The sequence below is a fragment of the Rhinoderma darwinii genome, chromosome 6 (genome assembly GCF_050947455.1).
Source record: "Rhinoderma darwinii isolate aRhiDar2 chromosome 6, aRhiDar2.hap1, whole genome shotgun sequence".
Taxonomy (NCBI): Eukaryota; Metazoa; Chordata; class Amphibia; order Anura; family Rhinodermatidae; genus Rhinoderma; species Rhinoderma darwinii.
Window position 1 is genome coordinate 6,476,824 of NC_134692.1, and position 26,463 is coordinate 6,503,286.

The window sequence follows — 26,463 nt, forward strand, 5'->3', positions numbered from 1 at the left end:
TCCATTTCGGACTTTGTACAGGTCTTTCTCCCGGCATCTTGTTGTATGCGCCAGTTGTAAAGGTTCTGCCAGACACAGCTTCTGTGTCGACGCCCGTGGGTAATCAGTCTGCACCTGGGAGGCTGAGGAGTGGGAGAGCCTATCACAGCCTGGCCAGATGGAGCTAGCTCCCGCCCTCTGTCTATTTATACCTGCCTTTCCTGCTCTTCCTTTGCCTGTGATTCTTTTCTGTTTCCTGGCTCTGCTGCTCCTGCTATGATTATTGACCTTGCTTCATTTTTGACCCTGGCTTTACTGACTACTCTCCTGCTCTGCGTTTGGTACCTCGTACACTCCTGGTTTGACTCGGCTCGTTCACTACTCTTGTTGCTCACTGTGTTGCCTTGGGCAACTGCCCCATTTCCCTTAGCTTCTGTGTACCCTTGTCTGTTTGTCTGTCGTGCACTTATTGAGCGTAGGGACCGTCGCCCAGTTGTACCCCGTCGCCTAGGACGGGCAGTTGCAAGTAGGCAGGGACTGAGTGGCGGGTAGATTAGGGCTCACCTGTTTGTCTCCCTACCCCGTCATTACACCAGTCACCTCAAGAGCTGTATTCACAGTTCTGGTTTCCTGTTAGCAGTCGACTACGCTATTGCTTCTGGCAAAATGACGGATCCGGTGCACAACAGAGACAAACGGAAACCATGGGCACCGGAAACGTCACCATTGAAATCAATGGTGATGGAAACGGAAACCTCTGATTTCCGTTTGTGTCAGTTTGTGTCTGTTCAGGGTCCCGTTCTGACAGAAAGCTCAGACGGAATGCAGATGTGAACAGAGCCTTACTTGTAGTGTGTTGCTGTTGGATTATATACTGTTTATGCCAATCATTGTACATTTTTCAATATCAGATCCAGGTTTGGGGGATAGTACACATGGTGTGTTATTGTGGTCTATCCCATTGTCCATTGTTGTGTACAAGGGCGTACGTACCATAGGTGACAATAGCGACAGCCCGTGAGACAGAGACTGCAGTCATAACCCTGGAGAGTCTGGTCCCTATCTATTTTACTGGGATAAGAAGTAGGAAAAGACTCCTCTCTTCAAAGGCAATACAACTTTTCGAAACAAGGGAGCATAGAATCAGCCCAAAGGTCATAGAAATACCAAGTACTGAAGACCTGGGGGAGAGGTGTGGTGGAATAAAACAGCCAAAATGTGTTCTTCTTAGCTGTGTACTACTCTTGATGTATAGAAAGAGCATTCAGTGCCGCTATGGAGCTTACTATCTAAATTCTATAGGTATACAACTCATTGGGGTAAATACATAGGAAGTTTTTTAAGTTATTGAATCCAACTTAATCGACCAGCGGAAACTCAGGATCTCAGAAAAAATGAGCTCCAATGAGCAGAGTTCTGATATGCACGCCAGCAAGAAGGGCGGCTATTTCTCCAATCTAGTGCACAACGTGCAGATAACAGTGCAACAACCAGTGAAATTGCTGCTATAAAAATTGCAGGTTTTAAATTGAAATAAAAAAATGATTGGGTGACGTGGGTAATGCCTCCACTATTTTCCGTTGCACTAGGTTTTTATGAATTGCTTCCAATGCCTTTAAAAATAGATGTGCAATATGAAAAGGATAGATAAAAAAAAATTATGAATTTACATGACTTAAAAGGGTGGGAACACTTTTGCAAACATTTTTCTATTGCTTTTAGGCATCTAAAATAAAAAGTGAAGCAATATTGCAAATAGAAATGAATTACGAAATATCCTAACTTTTGTGTATACAGCTTTTGTGCAGATCAATTAGTCTCCATGGTGACAGACTACACACAAGCTTAGTGTAGTCTGATCTTGCAGTCATATATGACCCTACTCACTTTGCATCCTCTTCTTAAAACCTACAGATAGTAGAAGAGTAGGCAGAAGGAGCGGAGTAACACATAACTGCAGGGTCAGACTGCAAAGGGTCTATTTGTAGTCGGTTATTTGTGGAGACACATAGGTTTGAATAGGAGCTGTATACACAAAACAATAGGGAATTTGTTTTAAGACTTTTTGCCATTTTTTATTTTGAATTGTAGTTTTTCTTTTTTTTGCAAAAGTGCATATATTCTTTAAAGTAGATAATGACATAAAAATTTTATGCAATTTCAGAAATTGTAAAGTCACTTGATAAACCAGATTTAAAACTAAAAAGCACACACATTTCCTTCTAGCATTCTTGTGCGTCCTTAAAATATGTTGACTGAATGATCGTAACACATTCAATAATATTGAGACACATTAAGTTAAATGTAATAACATATCCCTGGAGCCGAGCCCATGAAGAACATAATCAGCCTATAAAAAGCTTAAACTCTGGAAAGCTACAGAATAGAATAGGAGATATTAAAAAATATTGAAGAAATTGAAATTCCAGATCAGATCAAATTATTCTTCTCTCCGCCCCCTTATAAGCAATTCCCACAGACTTTATGTTCCTCAAAAAATAACAATGATCATACACAGTTATATGTAAAAGTAGGAATACATGAAATAATACACATCATCATTTTCTTAGGCTTACCATGAAGTTTTATTTTGCTTTTGCAATCCTTTCGCAATGTATTTTAATTTAATTTTTACTTTACATTTTGTCTCAAGATGAAACACAAATTTCATATATTGCTAATTCTGGGAGAACCTTTCCCATGTGCTGAGTTTCGACCCCTTATGAGTAATTTACCGTGTATGAGTAGTTAGAAGTGACAACAGAGCTAAACCAAATAATGTCTCATAAAAGCGGTTCTCATTATTAAAAACCTTTCAGCCATTGACCTAACGACCTATGCAAAACATGTTTACTACAATAACCACATTATTACTGCCCCCGTATGTTCAAGAAAGAAACTACTATAATACTGCCCCGTAAATACAAGAATATAACTACTAAAATACTGCCCCGTAAATACAAGAATATAACTACTATAATACTGCTCCTATGTACAAGACTATAACTACTATAATACTGCCCCCTATATACAAGAATATAACTACTATAATACTGCCCCCCTGTATACAAGAATATAACTACTATAATACTGCTCCTATATACAAGAATATAACTACTATAATACTGCCCCCTATATACAAGAATATAACTACTATAATACTGCTCCCTATATACAAGAATATAACTACTATAATACTGCTCCTATATACAAGAATATAACTACTATAATACTGCCCCCTATATACAAGAATATAACTACTATAATACTGTCCCCTATATACAAGAATATAACTACTATAATACTGTCCCCTATATACAAGAATATAACTACTATAATACTGCCCCTATATACAAGAATATAACTACTATAATACTGCCCCCTATATACAAGAATATATCTACTATAATACTGCCTCCTATATACAAGAATATAACTACTATAATACTGCCCCCTATATACAAGAATATAACTACTACAATACTGCCCACTATATACAAGAATATAACTACTATAATACTGCCCCCTATATACAAGAATATAACTACTATAATACTGCCTCCTATATACAAGAATATAACTACTGTAATACTGTCCCCTATATACAAGAATATAACTACTATAATACTGCCCCCTATATACAAGAATATAACTACTACAATACTGCCCACTATATACAAGAATATAACTACAACAATACTGCCCACTATATACAAGAATATAACTACTATAATACTGCCTACTATATACAAGAATATAACTACTATAATACTGCCCCCTATATACAAGAATATAACTACTATAATACTGCCCTCTATATACAAGAATATAACTACTATAATAATGTCCCCTATATACAAGAATATAACTACTATAATACTGCTCCTATATACAAGAATATAACTACTATAATACTGCTCCTATATACAAGAATATAACTACTATAATACTGCCTCCTATATACAAGAATATAACTACTATAATACTGCCCCTATATACAAGAATATAACTACTATAATACTGCTCCTATATACAAGAATATAACTACTATAATACTGCCTCCTATATACAAGAATATAACTACTATAATAATGCCCCTATATACAAGAATATAACTACTATAATACTGCTCCTATATACAAGAATATAACTACTATAATACTGCCCCTATATACAAGAATATAACTACTATAATACTGCTCCTATATACAAGATTATAACTACTATAATACTGCCCCCTATATACAAGAATATAACTACTATAATACTGCTCCTATATCCAAGTATATAGCTACTACAATACTGCCCCTATATACAAGAATATAACTACTATAATACTGCCCCTATATACAAGAATATAATAACTATAATACTGCTCCTATATACAAGAATATAATGACTATAATACTGCCCCTATATACAAGAATATAATGACTATAATACTGCTCCTATATACAAGAATATAACTACTATAATACTGCCCCTATATACGAAAATATAACTACCATAATACTGCCCCTATATACAAGAATATAACTACTATAATACTGCTCCTATATACAAGAATATAACTACTATAATACTGCCCCCTATATACAAGAATATAACAACTATAACACTGCTCTTATATACAAGAATATAACTACAATAATACTGCCCCCTATATACAGGAATATAACTACTATAATACTGCTCCTATATACAGGAATATAACTACTATAATACTGCCCCTATACTCAAGAATATAACGACTATAATACTGCCCCCTATATACAAGAATATAACTACTATAATACTGCCCCCTATATACAAGAATATAACTACTATAATACTGCTCCTATATACAAGAATATAACTACTATAATACTGCCCCCTATATACAAGAATATAACTACTATAATACTGCTCCTATATATATAAGAATATAACTACTATAATACTGCCCTCTATATACAAGAATATTACTACTATAATACTGCTCCTATATATAAGAATATAACTACTATAATACTGACCCCTATAAACAAGAATATAACTACTATAATACTGCCCCCTATATACAAGAATATAACTACTATAATACTGCCCCGTAAATACAAGAATATAACTACTATAACACTGCCCCTATATACAAGACTATAACACTGCCCCTATATACAAGAATATAACTACTATAATACTGCCCCTATATATAAGAATATAACTACTATAATACTGCCCCTATAGACAAGAATATAACTACTATAATACTGCCTCCTATATACAAGAATATAACTACTATAATACTGTTCCTATATACAAGAATATAACTGCTATAATACTGCTCCTATATCCAAGTATATAGCTACTACAATACTGCCCCCATATACAAGAATATAACTACTATAATACTGCCCCTATATACAAGAATATAACTACTATAATACTGTCCCCTATATACAAGAATATAACTACTATAATACTGCTCCTATATACAAGAATATAATGACTATAATACTGCCCCCTATATACAAGAATATAATGACTATAATACTGCCCCCTATATACAAGAATAGAACTACTATAATACTGCCCCTATATACAAGAATAGAACTACTATAATACTGCCCCTATATACAAGAATAGAACTACTATAATACTGCTCATATATACAAGAATATAATTACTATAATACTGCCTCCTATATACAAGAATATAATTACTATAATACTGCCCCCTATATACAAGAATATAACTACTATAATACTGCCCCTATATACGAAAATATAACTACCTTAATACTGCTCCTATATACAAGAATATAACTACTATAATACTGCCCCTATATACAAGAATATAACTACTATAATACTGCCCCCTATATACAAGAATATAACTACTATAATACTGCCCCCTATATACAAGAATATAACTACTATAATACTGCCTCTTATATACAAGAATATAACTACTATAATACTGCCCCTATATACAAGACTATAACTACTATAATACTGCTCCTATATACAAGAATATAACTACTATAATACTGTCCTCTATATATAAGAATATAGCTACTATAATACTACCCCCTATATACAAGAATATAACTACCATAATACGGCCCCCTATATACAAGAATATAACTACTATAGTACTGCTCCCTATATACAAGAATATAACTACCATAATACGGCCCCCTATATACAAGAATATAACTACTATAGTACTGCTCCCTATATACAAGAATATAACTACTATAATACTGCCCATATATACAAGAATATAACTACTATAATACTGCCCCTATATACAAGAATATAACTACTATAATACTGCCCCCTATATACAAGAATATAACTACTATAATACTGCCCCTATATACAAGAATATAACTACTATAATACTGCCCATATATACAAGAATATAACTACTATAATACTGCCCCTATATACAAGAATATAACTACTATAATACTGCCCCCTATATACAAGAATATAACTACTATAATACTGCCCCTATATACAAGAATATAACTACTATAATACTGCCCATATATACAAGAATATAGCTACTATAATACTGCCCCCTATATACAAGAATATAACTACCATAATACGGCCCCCTATATACAAGAATATAACTACTATAGTACTGCTCCCTATATACAAGAATATAACTACTATAATACTGCCCATATATACAAGAATATAACTACTATAATACTGCCCCTATATACAAGAATATAACTACTATAATACTGCCCCCTATATACAAGAATATAACTACTATAATACTGCCCCTATATACAAGAATATAACTACTATAATACTGCCCATATATACAAGAATATAACTACTATAATACTGCCCCTATATACAAGAATATAACTACTATAATACTGCCCCCTATATACAAGAATATAACTACTATAATACTGCCCCTATATACAAGAATATAACTACTATAATACTGCCCCCTATATACAAGAATATAACTACTATAATACTGCCCCTATATACAAGAATATAACTACTATAATACTGCCCCCTATATACAAGAATATAACTACTATAATACTGCCCCCTATATACAAGAATATAACTACCATAATACGGCCCCCTATATACAAGTATATAACTACTATAGTACTGCTCCCTATATACAAGAATATAACTACTATAATACTGCCCATATATACAAGAATATAACTACTATAATACTGCCCCTATATACAAGAATATAACTACTATAATACTGCTCCTATATACAAGAATATAACTACTATAATACTGCCCCCTATATACAAGAATATAACTACTATAATACTGCCCCTATATACAAGAATATAACTACTATAATACTGCCCCCTATATACAAGAATATAATTAGTATAAATATACTTCCTAGTGCGCAGCTAGTGACTGGAATTAAGTGGTGTGGACTGGGCTCCCCAAAACTTATGTGCTCTATTCGGAAACATTCTGCTGTACCAGAATCTGGAATCTGTATGTGTGTGTATATATATATATATATATATATATATATATATATATATATATACACTACCGTTCAAAAGTTTGGGGTCACCCAGACAATTTTGTGTTTTCCATGAAAACTCACATTTATATTTATCAAATGAGTTGCAAAATGACTAGAAAATATAGTCAAGACATTGACAAGGTTAGAAATAATGATTTTTATTTGAAATAATAATTTTCTCCTTCAGACTTTGCTTTGGTCTTGGAATGCTCCATTTGCACCAATTCCAGCATTGCAGACCTTTGGCATTCGAGCTGTTAATTTGCTGAGGTAATCGGGAGAAATTTCCCCCATGCTTCCAGAAGCCCCTCTCACAAGTTGAATTGGCTTGATGGGCACTTCTTGCGTACCGTACGGTCAAGCTCCTCCCACAACAGCTCTATGGGGTTGAGATCTGGTGACTGCGCTGACCACTCCATTACAGATAGAATACCAGCTGCCGGCTTCTTCCCTAAATAGTTCTTGCATCATTTGGAGGTGTGCTTTGGGTAATTGTCCTGTTGTAGGATGAAATTGGCTCCAATCAAGCGCTGTCCACAGGGTATGGCATGGCGTTGCAAAATGGAGTGATAGCCTTCCTTATTCAAAATCCCTTTTACCTGGTACAAATCTCCCACTTTACCAGCACCAAAGCAACCCCAGACCGTCACATGACCTCCACCATGCTTGACAGATGGCTTCAGGCACTCTTCCAGCATCTTTTCAGTTGTTCTGCGTCTCACAAATGTTCTTCTGTGTGATCCAAACACCTCAAACTTCGATTCGTCTGTCCATAACACTTTTTTCCAATCTTCCTCTGTCCAATGTCTGAGCTTTTTCCCATATTAATCTTTTCCTTGTATTAGTCAGTCTCAGATATGGCTTTTTCTTTGCCACTCTGCCCTGAAGGCCAGCATCCCGGAGTCGCTACTTCACTGTAGACGTTGACACTGGCGTTTTGCGGGTACTATTTAATGAAGCTGCCAGTTGAGGACCTGTGAGGCGTCTATTTCTCAAACTAGAGACTCTAATGTACTTGTCTTGTTGCTCAGTTGTGCAGCGGGGCCTCCCACTTCTCTTTCTACTCTGGTTAGAGCCTGTTTGTGCTGTCCTCTGAAGGGAGTAGTACACACCGTTGTAGGAAATCTTCAGTTTCTTGGTAATTTCTCGCATGGAATAGCCTTCATTTCTAAGAACAAGAATAGACTGTCGAGTTTCACATGAAAGCTCTCTTTATCTAGCCATTTGGAGAGTTTAATTGAACCCACAAATGTAATGCTCCAGATTCTCAACTAGCTCAAAGGAAGGTCAGTTTTATAGCTCCTCTAAACAGCAAAACTGTTTACAGCGGTGCTAACATAATTGCACAAGGGTTTTCAAGTGTTTTCTAATCATCCATTAGCCTTCTAACACAGTTAGCAAACACAATGTACCATTAGAACACTGGAGTGATGGTTGCTGGAAATGGGCCTCTATACACCTATGTAGATATTGCATTAAAAACCAGACGTTTGCAGCTAGAATAGTCATTTAGCACATTAACAATGTATAGAGTGGATTTCTGATTAATTTAATGTTATCTTCATTGAAAAAAACTGTGCTTTTCTTTCAAAAATAAGGAGATTTCTAAGTGACCCTAAACTTTTGAACGGTAGTGTATATATACATATTAGCCTGATCCCAGGTAATAAAGCATTAAGTGCCTAAATAACACCATTATACCGTACCTGATAATTCTGCCATACACTGACTGGATAATACCTCTATACTGTTACTGCAATGAAAAAACAAAAAAAATAAAACACAACAGGAATACCAGAATTACCGCCGTAATATTTGTCAGTGTTCTTCCACCTGTTGCTCTCTATTTTTGAGAAACTAACATGCTGCAGTTTTTAGAGCCTGCTGGGAGTTGTAGTTTCTGAACAGCTGGAGAGAGACAGATTGTGAAACTGTTGTAAGTGAATGTTGCCACCATACTGAGCCTGAATTCTATGATTATATACTGGTCAGATAACACACAGGCGGTCTGCAGAGTATCAACACACTGAAAACTGAGCTAAATAGTAAAATACTAATAAGATGCAGTCAAAGTCAGAATAAACAATCAAATCCAGTGACAGGTGACGTCGTCTCTGATTAGTGTCGTTCGTATCTTTTCCATTTGGATCAGACCAGGAGTGTAACGTAAACAGAGAACCAGTATAATGGAAAGTCTTCTACCATTTCCATGTTTTGGACCCGCTCCTGGTCTGGACTTAGGGTATGTTCACCTGGCCTATTTACGGACGGAATTCGGGCGTTTTAACCCCAGAATTACGTCCGAAATTACGGTTTGAAAGCGTTGAGAAACATCTGCCCATTGAAAGCAATGGGCTGACGTTTGTCTGTTCACACGAGGCGTATATTTACGCGTCACTGTCAAAAGACGGCGCGTAAATAGACGCCCGCGCCAAAGAAGTGTCATGTCACTTCTTCAGACGTAAATGGAGCCGTTTTCCATGGACTCCATGGAAAACCAGCTCCAGTTACGTCCGTAATGGACGCGGCGTTCAAGCGCCTGCACATGCCGTTACGGCTGAAATGACGGGGCTGTTTTCTCCTGGAAACAGCCCCGTAATTTCGGCCGTTACGGACGGTGCCGTGTGAACATACCCTGACAAACACTGAAACAAAGCTCTGACCAAAATACACAAGTAGGAAGGAGCTTAAGTGAAAGCCTGTGTACAATAAAGGCTATATACACCTTTGTAGCAAGATTTGTTTTTTGTTTTTAAACTTGTGATTGTTATAACCTGGATCCTGCGTGTCAGAGACACACAGGACCAACTTTAAGCCCAGCTGTCAGTTCAGCTGACCTGACGGAATTGGCTTTGATGAAACCATACAGCTTCTATATATACAGGATACATAAAAGCTGTATCTTAAAAAGTAAAAAAAAAAATATATAATAATAATAATAAAAGTCAATTAAAAAATTGTTGAAACTCATTTAAACATTCATTTAAAAATAAATAAATAGCGTACATAGCCTTTAAACTCAATAATAAAAGTGTATGCAGGGAGCTCCCCCTAGTGGTGGCTGCAGGCAGGTAGCGTTGTATCAATTACCTGTGTTTCTGCAGGGGATTTGGTACCCAACCACTATAAAGATATAGTACTATACATTTTATGAGTTCTGTTTTTATCTTTTAGGGTAATGCTGTAGGGTCTGGATAATTGGAGTAGAGGTTCACAAAGAGCAGTTATACAACTCTACAAGGAGTGTTATTATCCAGGAGCTGCCGACATATGGAGTCATCACTGAACGCCTTACAAGTCTCCACTTGGTATTTTAGTTATTGACAAACACAATAGGAGCTTCACACTAATTGGTTTCAAAGTGATGGGTTTAGCACTAAGAGGATAATAGGAACTTTATGGCAGTAAAGAAAAAAAAATCAATAATAATTGAAAATTCTGAAAAAAAGATGAAGGGGCACATACTTATGGCTAGTATGACATGACAACTGAAAGTCCTGTGTGAATCCTGGTAAAAAAAAAGCAGCTTCAATTATTTCCTATGGGGAAAAAGTCCCAATTATCTTGTAACTATTGAAACAGTCTTCATTGCATCGCTTGTGACTTTTTCATCCTAGGGAATAATTGAAGTTCTATATTAACTGGAATTTTACCAAAATTCTTACATGAACATCAGTCAATGTGTCACCCTAGCCATGACTGACATTTTGGTGGCATTGTTTGGTTGGCAGGAAATGGCGCAATTTTTATTGTAGGTCGGTTTTTCTTTAACTGCTGCAAAAATTGTGTTTGCTGCATTAACCCTATATCTAGATACCCTGGCAAAATGCAGAGTGGCTTGTTGGTGCCCTCCTGGCATCCGTGGTACATAACACCCCCCCCCCCCCCCAGGTACACCCCTAGGTCATTGTACATCCGGTCTGTCCTTGTATTGATGGGACAGCTGTTTTTGAAGGGTATAAAATGTTTAGAGATTGAGCACAATTGATCTACACCTAAAAATGGCAACCAGATAGAAAATGTGCGGCAAAGGACAAGTCAAACAGTTTTTCAAAAATTTCCTGTAGTAGTTAATTTGGTTCATTTTAGAATTAAACTCATTATATGCAAGTCTTCCTCTTCGACAGCGTTTGCATGAACTCCTTAGCCGCATATTAAAAAAGCTTTGCGCTCTCTATCGTCACTGTAACAGCATAGTCTCTACAATGTAGCAGCTTTGGTCTCCCTGACATACATTTTCACACACAGTTGTCAGACTGTCCACTCCTTTACCCCACTTTATATTTTGACATTCTGACATTGTTTTTGTAATTGCTATCTTTACTGGTCAGTTATTCCAAAGTTTGACTGCTCTTACTGTGGAGAATCCTTCCCTATATTAATGCACCTTAGACTATTACAAATTTTCTCGACCTTGTATATATTTATAAATAATATCATATAATACTCATATAACAAGTTTATATTATATAGGTAACATTATAAAACTTTGGATTGGTTGTAGATATTTTCAGGTGACATAATTTAGATTTATACAGTAGGAAAATTCAACACCGACATATGGGACCAGGGTTCTCTGATTGTGTCAACCTACTGAACATGAGCAGCCCTGGTCACGTATCTGCAATACACATAATATGGTTTGTTTTTTTACTCGTGAGATGCAGAGTTCATGACAGGATTTCACCTAGGAAATTTACTTCAGTGGTGACATCATTGGACTTCACCAGCAGGAGTTCCCCTCTGCATTATAGCAGATTGTGTAACATTATAATGTTCAGGTGCACGGGTTATGTAATATAAGGTCATAAGATTAAGAAAAAAGTCACTGATTGAGAGGTGCGGAATATCAGAAAAGGACACATGGACATAATTTATCAATTTCAGTGTTCTTTTTCACTATCTATCTATCTATCTATCTATCTATCTATCTATCTATCTATCTATCTATCTATCTATCTATCTATCTATCTATCTATCTATCTTCAGCCTTAAAGGAATTTTCCATTTTGGGGGTCCTGGTGCTTGGACCCACAGCGATCAGCTGCTATCTGTGTTTGAAACCAGCAACAAGTGTTTACTTTCCCTGCAGCACCACCACAGGGGAAATTAAGCATTACACAGTTATCAATAGGCTTGATATCATTGGGTTTCCATGTAATGCATGGACATGCCGGTCCTCCGGAGAGACAGACACTCTTTGTAGCTGGTCTCCGCGGCCTCATAAATGAGGGCCTTAAATAGGGGGCACCAATCTAATAACTCAGAATTCCCTAGGTTTTTTGAAAATGAGTTTGTTTGAGGGTAACAAGATTTACGCAGGAAGACTAGGAGGAGGGAGGGTCATATGTCTGCATCAAAATAATTTAATATGCCACTTAGGGTCTTTGTAAAGCTGGGTGACGGCCCCTGTGGGCACTGTAAAGGCGGCCATAATCTTCTACAGCATCAATGTAGGAGATGGAGATAATTGAGAGGAAATGTGTTATAAAATGAGAATGTATTAATTGTGCTGAGCTCAGGGAAATATGTGAACCCAATATAAGGAGACTCCTCAGAAATGAACTCCCATAGATTTCCCTCTTCTGTCTTATGCTTATATTTTATTCACAGTTAATAAGACCGTCAGGAATAACCTATTATTCATTTTCTAGGCAGTGGTTTAAATGACGGCTTATGGCACTCAGTTACCATCAATGCAAGAAGACATCGCATCTCATTGACCCTGGATAATGGGGCTTCTTCATCTGTCCATGCCACCCTACCAGTACAGATCTCCACAGGGCACCAGTATTACTTTGGAGGTGAGATGGTTAGTTTGTGATAGGGATGAATGAATGCATGGATGAAAATATAGATTGATGGACTCGCTGAGCTACGCTGTTTCTGTAATTCATGGTCAGGAATCACATGATTCATCCACAACACAGAGCAGTAGACCGGGGTTTAGGAGTCCCCGTTCTAGAGATAGGTGCGGGTCCCAGAGGTGGGACCCGCATCTATCTGACGTTTATGACATATCCTGTGGATAAGTCATAAATGTCTCTGATGGGAATACCCCTTTAAAAAAGTTTTTGTTCCATATTGAAAACACCGGGACCTCCTGAGACTTCCACTGTTGCAGTATTATAATTCTTGCCAACATTATTAATAGATAAAGTACTACCAATTTAGACCAATGAACACCCTTTAGTTTAGTTATACCCCAAAAGCCTAAAATATTATAATTGTGATCGCACCCGTCAGAACCAAGAGTGATAATGCTAAAAGAGGAGCTCTGAACGCACCATCAGCGGAATATGGGCACTGATAACACATGTCACATGGGTGCCGCAATATGCCAATGAGTCACACCACTCACAGAATATCCTTTCCCTTTCTCCCATCCATTGGTTGAACTTGATGGACATTTATCTTTTTTCAACTGTCTGATGAAGACACCAGTTAGGTGTCGAAATGCGTCACTCTATGAAAAGTTGAAACTACGACTAACAAGTCTGATTACCTCTTTTGTCTTGATGAAGTAGCGCTATTTGACTCCCCGCACCTTGTAGAGGGAAAAACTCCCATGTAAACAAATATTTAGGTAATTGCTAATATTGAAATTCCTTAATGTGATATGTAAAGTTTCTCCACGTCTGGACTTTCACTTTAACTCTATCTCCAGTTTCTGGTCTTTAGTTTCCATCCAAAGGAAAATCAAATAAGCCAGAAAATAAATGAGAACAAAATCTCAGTGACAGAACGGGAGATAAGAAGGGCAAGCAGACAGTGAGAATGCTGGGAAAGTTGTGCCTTCTGCGTCTGCCATGTTGATTTCTTTCTTTCATAACCAGAGAATTTTATGACAAAGCTTATGTAATAAAGGAGACACAGGGAATATTGAGACCTCAGGGTCATCCATCAATAGCGCTCATAAAAAATAAATGCATTATCCAAAATGTGATTAGATGCCGAGTCTTTGTCTCTCACTGAATAGGCTGTCCGGATCATCTGGCAGATTCCTTCTGTAGAAATCCCATTTCTTCATTCCAAGGATGCATGAGGCTCATATTTATTGATAATCAGCCCAAGGACCTGATCTCAGTTCAGCGCGGAGCCCTGGGGAACTTCACTGATTTGCAGATCGATATGTGCGGTATTAAAGACAGGTAATTCACATTCTCACTGGTGAACTTGTTGTTTACAAAATATGAGTCCAAATGAGTAGAGAATGTATATGAAATGATATGAGTAGAGAATGTATATGAATTGATGTGAATAGAGAATGTATATGAATTGATGAGTAGAGAATGTATATGAATTGATGAGTAGAGAATGTATATGAATTGATGAGTAGAGAATGTATATGAATTGATGTGAATAGAGAAGGTATATGAATTGAGTAGAGAAGGTATATGAATTGATGTGAATAGAGAATGTATATGAATTGATGAGTAGAGAATGTATATGAATTGATGAGTAGAGAATGTATATGAATTGATGAGTAGAGAATGTATATGAATTGATGTGAATAGACAATGTATATGAATTGAGTAGAGAATGTATATGAATTGATGTGAATAGAGAAGGTATATGAATTGATATGAGTAGAGAAGGTATATGAATTGATATGAGTAGAGAAGGTATATGAATTGATGTGAATAGACAATGTATATGAATTGAGTAGAGAATGTATATGAATTGATATGAGTAGAGAAGGTATATGAGTCCATATGAGGAGTAAATATAATATAAAATGCTTATTAAATTATTTCCGCTGGACAGACATACAATATTTATGAAGAGATAAAAGATAATAGGGGATAAAATTATCACTTTCTGCGTTTTTATTAAGTGAAAAAAAAAATGTATCTTCCCCCTGTCTCCTCCTTTTCCTCTTCTTCTCTTTCCTGTCTTCCTTTATCACTTCTTCTTCTTCTTCTTCTTCTTCTCCTTCTTCTCCTTTTCTTACTTTTCTCTTCCACTTTCTTTTGCACTTCTTCCTCATTTATCTTTCTTCATCCTCATTTTACCACATTCTTCTTCTTCCTTCTGCTCTTTGTACTTCCTCCACCCTCTTCCTTTTCTTCTTCGCTTTCCTTCCTCAATCTTTTCCTCTTCCCCTTTTCTTACTCCTTCCTCTTGCACTTTTTTTTGTTCCTCTTCCTCTTTTCTTATTCCTTCCTCTTTGTTTAACACTTTTTCCTCTTTGGGTTTTCTTCTCCATCTCCTTACCATCCCCTACTTCTTCCTCTTCTCTCTTCCTCTACTACTCTTCCCCTTTTTCTTTCTCTTTTCATACTACTTCCTCTTCCCCTTTTCTTACTCCTTTCTCCTTACCAGCCCCTACTTCTTCCTCTTCCCTCTTCCTCTACTACTCTTCCCCTTTTTCTTTCTCTTTTCATACTACTTCCTCTTCCACTTTGTTTTGTTCTTCTTCCTCATTCATTCATTTCCTGCATACTCGTTTCCTCCTTCCTCCTCCCACTTTCTTCTTCTCCTCTTCTTTTTCTCATCCTTTTTCTGTTTCTCTCCTCCTCTTCTCTTCCCCCTGTCTTTATTTCTCTCCATTCTCCATCCACTTGGTGTTATTGTTCCTCCTGGTTTATCTTTCTTTTTTCCCCCTCCTTATCATATTTTTATTTCCCTTTCCTTTTTATCTTCCCTTCTTCTCATCCCTTTTCCCCTTCTACTTCCTTAGTTCTCTTCCTTATCTTCTTCATTTCCCTCTTCTTATTTTTTTTTCTGCTTCCTCTCTCTTTTATTAATTTGGAAATGTAGTATGTCAGTATAGAGTCTAATAGAATTTCATTTTGGTCATCTCCAGTGGTCGGGTCATGTTGGGGGTTGTAGTGTTCTATGTATAGAGTATAATATAATTGTATTATGGTCATGTCCAGTGGTTGTGTCATATTGGGAGGTGTAGTGTTCTAAGTAGAGAGTATAATATAATTGTTTTATGGTTATGTCCAGGGCTTGAGTCATGTTGGGGGTTGTAGTCTTCTATGTATAAAGCATAATAGAATTGTATTATGGTCTTGTCCAGAGGTTGGGTCATGTTGGGGGTTGTAGTGTTCTTTCTATTGTGTATGGTAGAATTGTACTATTGTCATGTCCAATGGTCAGGTCATGTTGAGGGTTGTAGTGCTTTATGTATAGAGTAAAATAGAATTGCTTAATGGTGATGTCCATTGTGTTATGCTTGGGGTTGTATTTCTCTATGTATAGAGTATAATAGGAATTTAATTTTGGTTGTCCAGTGGTCGGATCATGTTGGGGGTGATGCTTCCTTAGGCTTCTTCTAGTCAATTTCAAGGAATTAGAAAAAATACTATAAATACACCTCCACTGTGTATGTTGGATGGATTCCTATTATGTAATTTTTGTAGAGTTTGAAGCTTCCACTTTTGCAGCTGAATAAAAGCAGAATGTGAACAAATGTTGTCAGACAGACAATTTCTGTGGGTGTTTCAAAAGAACACAATTATATCTGTCTCCAAACCAATTCTGATCAAGTCAATGAATGGGACTTAATTAGCAAGTTGGTGAATATACAGTTCATGCTGAATAGACATCTGATTGGACCCTTTCTGAAAAAGGCGCAATCCATAGAAAAAAGAAAAAGAAACTAATTTTGTTGAAAATAAATGATAAAGAAGGATTAGAGCTCAATTTTAATTTTCTTTTTATGTGTCACTCTTTATGTTGGTGCCGGAGAACTATTATTGGACTTTTTTGTATATCACAAATTGTTCTGTCTTTAGCTCAACCAACACCTGAAAGTGTTTACTGATGGGTGAATTTTTATAAATTGTCCAAGACATTTGCAGCTTCAGCCGTCCAATAGTATGTGATCAGCTGGGGAGTCCCACAAGCACACCTACTGTATATCCCATGCAGACCATGGGGCCCAGCATTGACCCTGCCTAAAGCTGCTAGTGGAGTGCATCATTCTCTGCTCCACCAGCAGCTTTTTAGACTTCTTTGGTCAAGATCTAATATTAAGTGACATCACAGAACACAGTGATGTCACTAATTCCAGCCTAGAAGTTCTCTAATTTTAACCCTAAGATTGTATAAAAAAAATCTGATTAAAGATGATATTGTATCTGTAGCCTTGAGGTTAATTAAAATAAAATTGACCCAACCCATATAATTTGGTCATTTGCACCTTGAGATTATGGCCTATTGATATGAGGGAGGTCACAATTCAAATTTCTATTGATAAAGATGAATATTATGTTAACAAATAATAAAAAACACCAAACATTTGATCCAGTCTCCCTGTTTTGTTATTTTTGTTCTCAATAATTTGTTGTTGTTTTTTTGTATTATTTTTGTATATTTGAATTTTCTTATTTTTTTTAAAATTAAAATAATGAACTTCTTATAAACATTGGTGCAGTGTGCAATATGGCTTTTCTCTAGGCACCTAACCAATGACTGAGATGATCAAATTGTTAAAATCTCCTCTGTCACAGATTAACCACTTTTGAGTCCTGTGGGTTATTATTTCTCCTGTTGCATAAAGGTGTTGTCCAGTCTCCTTTACGTAATACAGATAATTCTTGCAGGTCTGATTTATGAAACTCCTAGCGATCAACTATCACTTACGCGGGAAGCTGCGCACAGCCACTCATGCCTCTGCTGGAGAAATGTAGTATTACATGCACTCTTTTCAATGATCTGGCTAATAGAGGGAGGTCTTGAGCATGTGACCCCTCCTTGATTATCTATATGCCCTAATAGAGTATATGCACAATATTTGTCCATATGGGATATGTAGAGATTCCGATGATTACATTATATTACACAATTATTTTACAGTACATGGTGTTTACTATAAAAGAAAACCTCTCTCATATGATTTTTTTATAAAAAATATCAGCTTATATTTCCAGAATATTGCATCTTTCCCCAACCCCCCCCCCCCCCATATATACGTAGCAGTCTCCAAAAATATTAAGCATAAAAATTAGCAAAGGCGTAACTGAAAACTCCTGAACCTCAGTGCAAAATATATGATACTGGTGTCTTCTTATGTGGCAGGGGGGACAGGGGAGCCCCCCAACCGTACACATCAGCAATCTCATTATGAATATTACTGTCGGGTTACGCTCAGCTCATAAACATTTTTGCATTGCGCTTTGTTGCAGCCCGGAGTATTTTACAGAAAACAAAATAAATTCTCGCCATCTGGGAATCTTTTTTCAGTTTGGCGAAATTCAATTTCTTATCCACAGCATGTGCGCATCTATAGGAGTAAAAAGGGACACAGAAAGTGAAGATAAGAGTAAATTTAATTACGCCTTGTGTGGTGATTTTCCTTCGATTTTAAATCCCTCTGTCGAGCTTCCATATAACGCACCATAAATGAAGGAAACAGAAGCGGTTTTCACCGCTTCTGTTTCCTCTTTTCTAACGTACACAACGCTCAATGGTCTCGGTGGTCATGTGACTGGTCCCATGATCACCAGGATGCCGTCAGTGGGAGGCTGCTGCTGGGTCTGACTAGGGCAATAGTCACTATACAGGGGCAATAGTCACTATAATATGGCCGATTTCGCCTGTGCAGCTCCAGTTACAGTGGAAAAGTATAGGGTAAAAATCAAATATAATTATGTCCCCCCCCCCCCCCCCAATGGTCTTTTCTGACCTTTGAGGGATAGACCATAATAATAATAATAATAAAATAAGCAAAACTAAATGAAATATAAAATACACATAAATTATGCAAAAATACAACAAAACACTCCCACCGCCAATCAGCCCTGACCCAATTACCTTAAAATAGACATGTAATATGTAAAAATTTATGGTAGACAAAAAGGATCACAAATTAAAAGTCTATTTTAGGGTAACAATATATTATTACCAGAAAAAAAGTCTTGAGGCTTGTATACAAAAACTTTTTGAAAAGGACTTTTCATTTTGGGGCTGCTCTTCTTTATATTTTTAGATAGATTTATACAGCACACAAGAAAATGGCGCCAGCACACTGCGAACACCAGTGTCACCTAAACACTATACATAAATAAATATGCATTGCTGCTGAATCTGCTTACAAATAGGGAGGTTCTTAGCACATATTTTCATCAAATTGTGTGAGCCCACCTGCCATGACAAGGCAGCCTCACTTATAAGGTGGATCCCTACGCTGCTCATACACCCATATTTATTTATTTATAGTGTTTAGGTGTCAATAGGGTTCGCTGTGGGTGGTCACCATTTTCTTGTGTGGCGTATAATTTTACAGTCACAAGCGTACTTGCAGCTGTATACACATTTTGTTTAATTTTTTGGAATGTCCTAATCAAACTTTTGTGTCTCTTAGATAGATAGATAGATAGATAGATAGATAGATAGATAGATAGATAGATAGATAGATAGATAGATAGATAGATAGATAGATAGATAGATAGATAGATAGATAGATAGATAGATAGATATGAGATAGATAGATAGATAGATAGATAGATAGATAGATAGATAGATAGATAGATAGATAGATAGATAGATAGATAGATAGATATGAGATAGATAGATAGATAGATAGATAGATAGATAGATAGATAGATAGATAGATAGATAGATAGATAGATAGATAGATAGATAGATATGAGATAGATAGATAGATAGATAGATAGATAGATAGATAGATAGATAGATAGATAGATAGATAGATAGATAGATAGATATGAGATAGATAGATAGATAGATAGATAGATAGATAGATAGATAGATAGATAGATAGATAGATAGATAGATAGATAAATAGATATGAGATAGATAGATAGATAGATAGATAGATAGATAGATAGATAGATAGATAGATAGATAGATAGATAGATAGATAGATAGATAGATAGATATGAGATAGATAGATATGAGATAGATAGATATTAGATAGATAGATAGATAGATAGATAGATAGATAGATAGATAGATGTGTTTTTCCAGATTCAATAGAAAGTAATATTCTAGAGAGATACAAAATAAGATAAATTCCTAATGTAACAAGCTTTTCTGTTGTAGCCCTGAGCATGTAATAAATGAAGTCTTAGGTGTCTAATTATCACATGGAGACACTTGACATTCAGCAGGAAGAGCTGCGTACTCTCCATATGTTCAATGTAATTCGATTTACTTAAGCTGTGTTAACATTTTAGTCCAAGAAAAATAAAAATAAACAGATTTACAATTTTTTTTTCTTTGACGATACGAAGATTTGAATATAAATATTTATAACTGGAGTCTCCTGATAATAGACACACTACAAGGAGGGGCCCGACTGACGGATTGCTCAGGAGCCCCGTAGATTTTGACTGACAGCATTTTTAATGTGTAATTTAGACAATAGTTTTTTCTTGTATACGCAGTGTAAGGATAGATGGATATAGGTATGAATACAGACAGTTCTAAAAAAAAAACAAACAACTATTAGGTTGTTTTCACATCTCCATTAGGAGCCTCTGTTGCTGATTTGGTAAAAAATCCTACATAACATATCGCGGCATGCATCACTACTGTGTCCAGCAAAATGACCGAAACCAAGACAGAAACTCTACAGGACCCATTAAACTCACTGGGCGCCATTGGGCACTGTTGGCGTCCGCCATTTGATGGATTCAGCACTTCCTTTATTTTAGATATTAAGTTCCTATGATGAAACCGAATAACGGAAATATGAGCACAGATATGAACAGAGCCTTACATTATCTCTTCTTATGAGAGCAATTTGCTATTATATCTATTTACCCTAATACACTTTTTCAATCATATATAGTACTCAAGTAATCAGTACTACAGTATACTATACCATCATAATATTATATTAGTGGAGATAGAAAACTACATAGAAATTATATAAAATCATATCATAGATGAAAAGATGATAGATAGATAGATAGATAGATAGATAGATAGATACAGTGGCGTAACTACCGCTGTAGCAGACATAGCGGCTGCTACGGGGCCCGCGGCATGAGGGGGCCCGTGTCGCCCGCCGGCACGGGCCCCCACCATGGCCGGAGGCTCCGCTAGCAGCCGCTACTACAGCGCGACGCCACTGAACACTATGGCAGAGCAGGTAGGTAACTCCCCGCTCTGCCATTAAACAAAAGACATGTATCCCCTCTCCACAGGACATGTATCCCCCCCCCTCTCCACAGGACATGTATCCCCCCCCCCCTCTCCACAGGACATGTATCCCTCTCCACAGGACAATGAATGGAGCGCCGGTCGTGCTTGTGCGCATGCGTGACCAGCGCTCCTGTCATTTTTATTGAGCTGCGCAGACGCCGGAAGTCAGAGGTTTGTCATGGAGAACATTAGGGGACCTTCGGTCCCCCGTTCTCCCTATCGCTGCCAGCGATCACTCATGTATCCCCTATCCTGTGGAGAGGGGATACATGTCTTTTTTCTTTTCACACTGTAGGTCGCATTTTTTTGGGGGTTGGGCACGCTGTATGGCGTTCCCTACAGGGGGGCTGTATAGCGTTCCCTATAGGGGGGGCTGTATGGTGTTCCCTACGGGGGGCTGTTTGGCATTCCCTACAGGGGGGGCTGTATAGCGTTCCCTACCGGGGGGGCTGTATAGCGTTCCCTACAGGGGGGGCTGTATGGTGTTCCCTACAGGGGGGCTGTATAGCGTTCCCTACAGGGGGGCTGTATAGTGTTCCCTACAGGGGGGCTGTATAGCGTTCCCTACAGGGGGGGGTGTATAGCGTTCCCTACAGGGGGGCTGTATGGCGTTCCCTACAGGGGGGGCTGTATGGCGTTCCCTACAGGGGGGGGCTGTATGGCGTTACAGACCCCCTGTAGGGAATGCCATACAGACCCCCTGTAGATAACGCCATACAGACCCCCTGTAGATAGCACCATACAGACCCCCTGTAGGTAGCAGCATACAGCCCCCCCTGTAGATAACGCCATACAGCCCCCCTGTAGATAACGCCATACAGCCCCCTGTAGATAACGCCATACAGCCCCCCTGTAGATAGGGCCATACAGCCCCCCTATAGATAGCGCCATACAGCCCCCTCTGTAGATGGCGCCATACAGCCTCCTCTGCAGATGGCGCCATACAGCCCCCTCTGCAGATGGCGCCATACAGCCCCCTCTGCAGATGGCGCCATACAGCCCCTCTGTAGATGGCGCCATACAGCCCCCTCTGTAGATGGCGCCATACAGCCCCCTGTAGATAACGCCATACAGCCCCCCCTGTAGATAACGCCATACAGCCCTCTCTGTAGATGGCGCCATACAGCCCCCTCTGTAGATGGCACCATACAGCCCCCTCTGTAGATGGCGCCATACAGCCCCCTCTGTAGATGGCTCCATACAGCCCCCTCTGTAGATAGCGCCATACAGCCCCCTCTGTAGATAGCGCCATACAGCCCCCTCTGTAGATAGCGCCATACAGCCCCCTCTGTAGATGGCGCCATACAGTCCCCTTTGTAGATGGCGCCATACAGTCCCCTTTGTAGATATCTACAGAGGGGGCTGTATGGCGTTATTTACAGGGGGGGGGGGGCTGTAAAAGAGGCACTATCTACAAGGGGGGGGGGGGTTGTGTGACACCCAGGGGAGGGGGGGCCCCAGTCAAAAGTTTGCTATGGGGCCCAGTCTTTCCTAGTTACGCCCCTGGATAGACAGACAGACAGACAGACAGACAGACAGACAGACAGACAGACAGACAGACAGACAGACAGACAGATAGATAGATAGATAGATAGATAGATAGATAGATAGATAGATAGATAGATAGATAGATAGATAGATAGATAGATAGATAGATAGATATGAGCTAGAGATAGATAGATATGAGATAGATATAGATAGATATGAGATAGATATGAGATAGATAGATAGATAGATAGATAGATAGATAGATAGATAGATAGATAGATAGATGATAGATAGATAGATAGATAGATAGATAGATAGATAGATAGATAGATAGATAGATAGATATGAGATAGATAGATGGATAGATAGATAGATGGATAGATAGATAGATAGATAGATAGATAGATAGATAGATAGATAGATAGATAGATAGATAGATAGATAGATAGATAGATAGATAGATAGATAGATAGATAGATAGATAGATAGATAGATAGATAGATATGAGATAGATAGATAGATATGAGATAGATAGATAGATATGAGATAGATAGATAGATATGAGATAGATAGATAGATAGATAGATAGATAGATAGATAGATAGATAGATAGATAGATAGATAGATAGATAGATAGATAGATAGATAGATAGATAGATAGATAGATAGATATGAGATAGATAGATAGATAGATAGATAGATAGATAGATAGATAGATAGATAGATAGATAGATAGATAGATAGATAGATAGATAGATAGATAGATAGATAGATGATAGATAGATAGATAGATAGATAGATAGATGAGTTACATTTGATCGCTGTGACTATTATATAGACATTTTCTCTTGCTGAGTCCTCGGAACAAATCTGTTACAACAAAGGGAATGATGTTGGGAAAATAATGATAGAAAATGATACAATAATTCCGTTGACAGAATTAGGCTTCGCTGTTATTGCGGTTTATTTCTTTGTTGTGTTGGATAACGGATTTAGAAGATTAATTTCAGGAGGACTCTGGAAGTCGGATGCTGCGAGCGATATGATGGTTTGGCAATAACAGGGCTTGAAGTTCAATTGATTTCCTGTGGAAGGTGAAAAAAATATATTCTTCTCCGTTCCCTCAACTCAATTTTGGCTACAATCAGAGGAAAATGGAAATTGTCACTTACACAAATGTCGCGCTGGCACAGATGAGAGCGATATAACAGATCCTGACTGGGCCTCTAATACCAGGTGCAAATGGGAAGCAGGACGGTTTGTGGCTGACACAGGAGGAGCGGTGTGAACAGGGTTCATACCGTCTTAGCAAAGAGCAAATTCATGAAGATTTTGCAGTGACATCTGTAATATATCCCATTATTTAACACCTTTCTGATATTTAACACCCATCATTTTACACTATCATAATGAGTGACATCACGCATAAGCTACATGAGTAAATGGGATCCCACATATAATAGGATATAATTACACATAGAGTTTTTAACTGATCTGCATAAGAGCTGTATACACAAAACGACAGGAGTTTTTTTTTAAATGACCATTTCTTAATTTTTATATTTTATCATTTTAGATGCATTTTTTTCCAAAAGTGCACGCGGAATACTTGAGCAAAACTAATAAAATAGGTTATGTCTGATGCAGGATCTAAGGGGGCGGTCCATGACACAGCGAAGGTCACCAAGGATAGAATCCCAAGGTCATTCACCACCTTGTCATGTCCTGCACTAGGCATGACTCAGAGTATTGGTTTTGCTTTTAGTGTGTCTTTAAGTTCAATACAAGGGTGTATAATAAAGGAAAGCCATGCAGCCGCCAGGAGGGGGCGCATAGGTAACTGTCGCAACCACGCTCTGATGCTTGAGGGGCTCAAAGGCCCCTCTGCCACTCGAGAAGACACCAGCATTACAAATGGGACAAGGTGGTGGTGGTGGGGGAAGTTGCATATTTTGCATTGGGGCGCACAAACAAATCTTTTCAGGTTGGTCCCGGTCCCATTATAATGGGTGGTGGTATAGGGATGTGGTCTCCACAAGTGTGAGTCGTAAAAGTGGGACTAGGACCACCAAGACTTCCTGTGCTGGGTGGTTAGGAGTGTGATAGTGTCAAGCAGTCCCCTGAAAGGGTCCTAGTTTTTTTGTGTTTGCTCAGGAACATAGATAAAGAAGGTGCAGAGGTAGAAGTCGCACCCAGGCCTTGGTTGGTACCAGAGCGAGCCCAAAGACACCAGTATAATCATAGCAGATGATGGGTGGGGGTCCTGGTGCAGATTCTCCATTGGGGCGTAGAGTCTTCAGGTTACCCCTCTGTAGCCCTTGAACATGCCTTGTATCCTATGTATCGATCACATACGCTCACCTACCACAAGCTGCGTAATAATTTTCGGTCAAACATTCCAGCTTACAAATGCCGACGAGCCTGTGAAGTGCCACAAACCAACTCATTATAACGCACGTATTCAGGGCAACTTTTTGCTATGCAAATGCTCATAAAACCATTCAGAAAGTTCCAGCAGATTCTCTCTGAGGTTTGATATTTCACTGGCATTAGAAAAAAAAATCCATTTGTAATTGACTCTGAACCGAGTGTCTTTTGTGAGAGTGGTTGACTTTTGTTTAGTAATTTGCCGTATCTGGTTCATCAATTTCGAGAGTATCTACCATTTGAAATTATTGATTTGCTCAGATCTCTTTCAGTCTCTCCACAGCTAATTAACTGTCAACATCATTTGGAAGTCATTTTTACGTTCAGATACTCAGCTGCACAGTGACACTCGCAAATCAGACTCTGTGGACTTCTTGTTTCCAATAGATGCCTGCCAAATTACTGCGAACACGGAGGAGAATGTTCCCAGACCTGGAGCACATTTCATTGTGACTGTGGAGACAAGGGCTACGCTGATGCCACGTGCCACGGCTGTAAGTAGTCGCCTACCCCTCTATAAGGAACCGCTGTGATTATGTAACAATTGCCTATCATTAGTCCCCATCTGTAATTCTTCTCCGGCACAGGCCTCAGGGACAATGGAGTGTGACTTGGACTCACTTGGTGTATTAGACGGTAGTGGGGTCAAGAACGTTCTGCAGATTCACAGCACTTGTAAACCAATAAGTCCCTAAGGCTTTAAAATCTGCCTGCAGAAGAAGCACAAGGGGGTTCATTGCTTCATCGTGGGTCTGGGGAGTGAATATAATGTGTCAACTTGTGGCAGAGGAAAGGGACATGATATAGTAGGAGGGGGGATGATATCATGGGGTCCATCTTAAGTTCCACGCTCTTACGAGGTAATTGGACAAAAAACAAAGATAATCTTTAACTAAGCTCAGGTTTAATGCTGAATTATATACA

The 26,463-nt window shown here is 38.0% G+C and overlaps 1 protein-coding gene across 1 annotated transcript in view; it reads left to right on the forward strand.

The window, feature by feature from the left end:
• The window catches only part of CNTNAP5 (contactin associated protein family member 5), a 393,202-nt gene that overhangs the window by 224,162 nt on the left and 142,577 nt on the right, over positions 1-26,463 (forward strand). The window contains exons 9-11 of the mRNA XM_075829064.1: positions 13,155-13,304; positions 14,480-14,651; positions 25,927-26,033. Coding sequence (XP_075685179.1) covers positions 13,155-13,304; positions 14,480-14,651; positions 25,927-26,033 — 429 coding nt within the window. The remainder of the gene's footprint in view (positions 1-13,154; positions 13,305-14,479; positions 14,652-25,926; positions 26,034-26,463) is intronic.